General features: G+C 25.8%; 1 protein-coding gene across 1 annotated transcript in view; it reads left to right on the top strand.

The window, feature by feature from the left end:
• The window catches only part of LOC105627861 (cation-independent mannose-6-phosphate receptor), a 24,394-nt gene that overhangs the window by 2,231 nt on the left and 19,567 nt on the right, over positions 1 to 2,596 (top strand). The window contains exons 6-13 of the mRNA XM_012209137.1: positions 78 to 232; positions 311 to 426; positions 516 to 757; positions 830 to 1,036; positions 1,136 to 1,279; positions 1,537 to 1,710; positions 1,883 to 2,060; positions 2,140 to 2,210. Of these exons, the coding sequence (XP_012064527.1) occupies positions 78 to 232; positions 311 to 426; positions 516 to 757; positions 830 to 1,036; positions 1,136 to 1,279; positions 1,537 to 1,710; positions 1,883 to 2,060; positions 2,140 to 2,210 (1,287 nt within the window). The remainder of the gene's footprint in view (positions 1 to 77; positions 233 to 310; positions 427 to 515; positions 758 to 829; positions 1,037 to 1,135; positions 1,280 to 1,536; positions 1,711 to 1,882; positions 2,061 to 2,139; positions 2,211 to 2,596) is intronic.

The following is a 2,596-nucleotide window of genomic DNA, read 5'->3' as shown; positions in this document are numbered from 1 at the left end:
ATATATATATATATATATATATATATATATATATATATATAAAAGAAATTTCATGAATATTATAATGTTGTTATCAGGGTCCTCCAGAATATATTTTGGGAAGTGGGATAGAAGATTGTCATTATCAATTAATATGGTATACTCCTGCAGCATGCGATATTGAGACTCTTCGTGATTATAGTGCCAAAACAGCAGGCAAATGCAATGTTAAGAATCCAATTACAAATTTTACGTAAGAATATTTCTTTCATATTATATGATTAATATCTATAAAACACATTTATAATTTTACTATGTATTTTGTATGCAGATATGATTTACAAACATTAATGAACAAAGACTTCACTGTTACAAATGTAAATGGTATAAAATACAAATTTAGAGTTTGCAATGCGCTTATGGATAATACATGTGGGAATAAAACAGGTGCTATATCATATCATGAAACTGTATTGCATATTGTGATTATGTGATGGATCTAAATTTTATCTATCAATTACCATTTCTTTATGTAGGAATATGTAACTCAAAATATGGTACATCGTTAGGACAAGCTAACGCGAATTTAATATGGCAGCAAAATGGTCCCTATTTAAATTATACCAATGGGGATTTATGCGAAAATGGAGTGAGTCATTATACACTTATCAGATTTTTTTGTGAACCTCAAGGATCGCTCAGTCGGCCATTGCTCATAAAAGAATTTACTTGTCAAACTATTATACACTGGAATACAGATTTAGTTTGTGAGAAAAAAGTAAGCATAATTATATACAAGCTACTAGTTTTTCTATATGACATAATCAATGAAGAATTATTTTTTGTGTAGATTAAATGTGCTACCAATAATGATGATGAAATCAATTTAACTCCTCTTATACAGTCTACAAATAATTATATCATTAAAGCCAATGATACGGAATTTCACATAAATATATGTCGACCATTAGTTCCTACTCAAGGTCTTTTATGTGCACATGGTAGTGCTGCTTGTAAAGTTTCGGTAACTTCAAAGAATGAATATATGAATGAAATTGTAAGTACAGATTTATTTAAACTTTCAGTGATATTATAATTGGTACTGTATATAGTGACTTAAATTAATAATATCTATATTTTCATTATAATAATTTAGAGTTTAGGATTTCCCGAAGATAGTCCAACATTAAATAAAGATTTACAGACAGTATTACGTTATATCAATGGATCACAATGTCCTGAGAATCCAACTAAAACGATATCTTCAAATTTCATATTTATTTGCGATAATAATAATCAGGTAACAATATACAGTAGTTTCTAGAAGTTTTAATCTAAACTTTAATATTTATAATGATAAATCTATTATTGAAATTGAGATCAAACTTTATATTGAAAGAATTTTGAAGAAAATCATTATTTTGTTGAAGTTTTATTTATCATTAAAAGATTACTCTTATCTTTAGAAATAAGCATAGAACTACTTAAATTTATGTATAAAATCTAGTTTATTTTATAAAAAAAATTAGTATATTCTCATGTTTGTTTGTGTTTTAGGGACTTCCAGTATATAAACATTATGTTAATTGTACTTATATATTTGAATGGAATACTAGTATAGCATGTGGTGCTGTGATGGGAGGTTGGACGACACCATGTACTATAAAGGATAGTTTCCTTTCATATGAATATGACCTTTCTTTGTTAGACAAAACACAACAAATACATCATGTGAGTTTGAAATATAAATGATAACTTACATTATACACATTATGTATCGATTATGTATCCAATCGGCTTTGTTATTGTTAACAATATCTTTTGTATACAATATGTAACATATAACGTCTGCTAACAATATCAATACTTTAAAAATGCTTATCAGAGATAAAAATAAAATTAGGTGAAAAGCAGACAAGGCAAAGAGTATGCTATAAGTATTTGTGGTGGAGAGAAATATTGTAATGGTTCTGCTATATGTCATGAATATAATGGTTATGGATCACTGGGAAGTGTGATTTTTGATTACAGCCGTAACGATGTAAAACTTAAATATTCAAATGGTAGTAAATGTAATAACAGTGAGTTCAATATTTTTATTTCATTAATGTATTCATGATTAATTTTCAACTATATTACAATTACATTTTCTTGTAATAGATTCTTACACGTCCGAAGTAAGATTTATATGTAACGAATCCATGGGCATCGGTGAACCGAAATTGCTGTTGGTAAGTCAAAATTATACAATTTCACGGAGTTCCATTTTATCGATAAAATACAAAGGAAATTTTTTAAAAGTAAGATATAAGAAAAAAAAACTTTAAATTATATTTTTATTTATACATATATGTAATTTTAGGCTTTTGAAACTTTTATTTACGTATATGTAATTTTAGTCTTACTTTTGAAACTTTCCTTCTAATAATTAATTATTAACATAGTTTCGAAGATTCTTTCCATATAATTTAAATATATATATTTCCTTAGCAAGAATGTCTATGAAAGACATTATTTGCAACAAATTTATAATCTTAAAAAGTCTAATATATTTGTAATTAATTATAAAGCTACAAATATATACATATACATATATACATATATATATACATATATA

The sequence above is a fragment of the Atta cephalotes genome (genome assembly GCF_000143395.1).
Source record: "Atta cephalotes unplaced genomic scaffold scaffold00010, whole genome shotgun sequence".
In the NCBI taxonomy this organism is placed as follows: Eukaryota; Metazoa; Arthropoda; class Insecta; order Hymenoptera; family Formicidae; genus Atta; species Atta cephalotes.
This window is presented reverse-complemented; position numbering and strand designations above follow the sequence as displayed.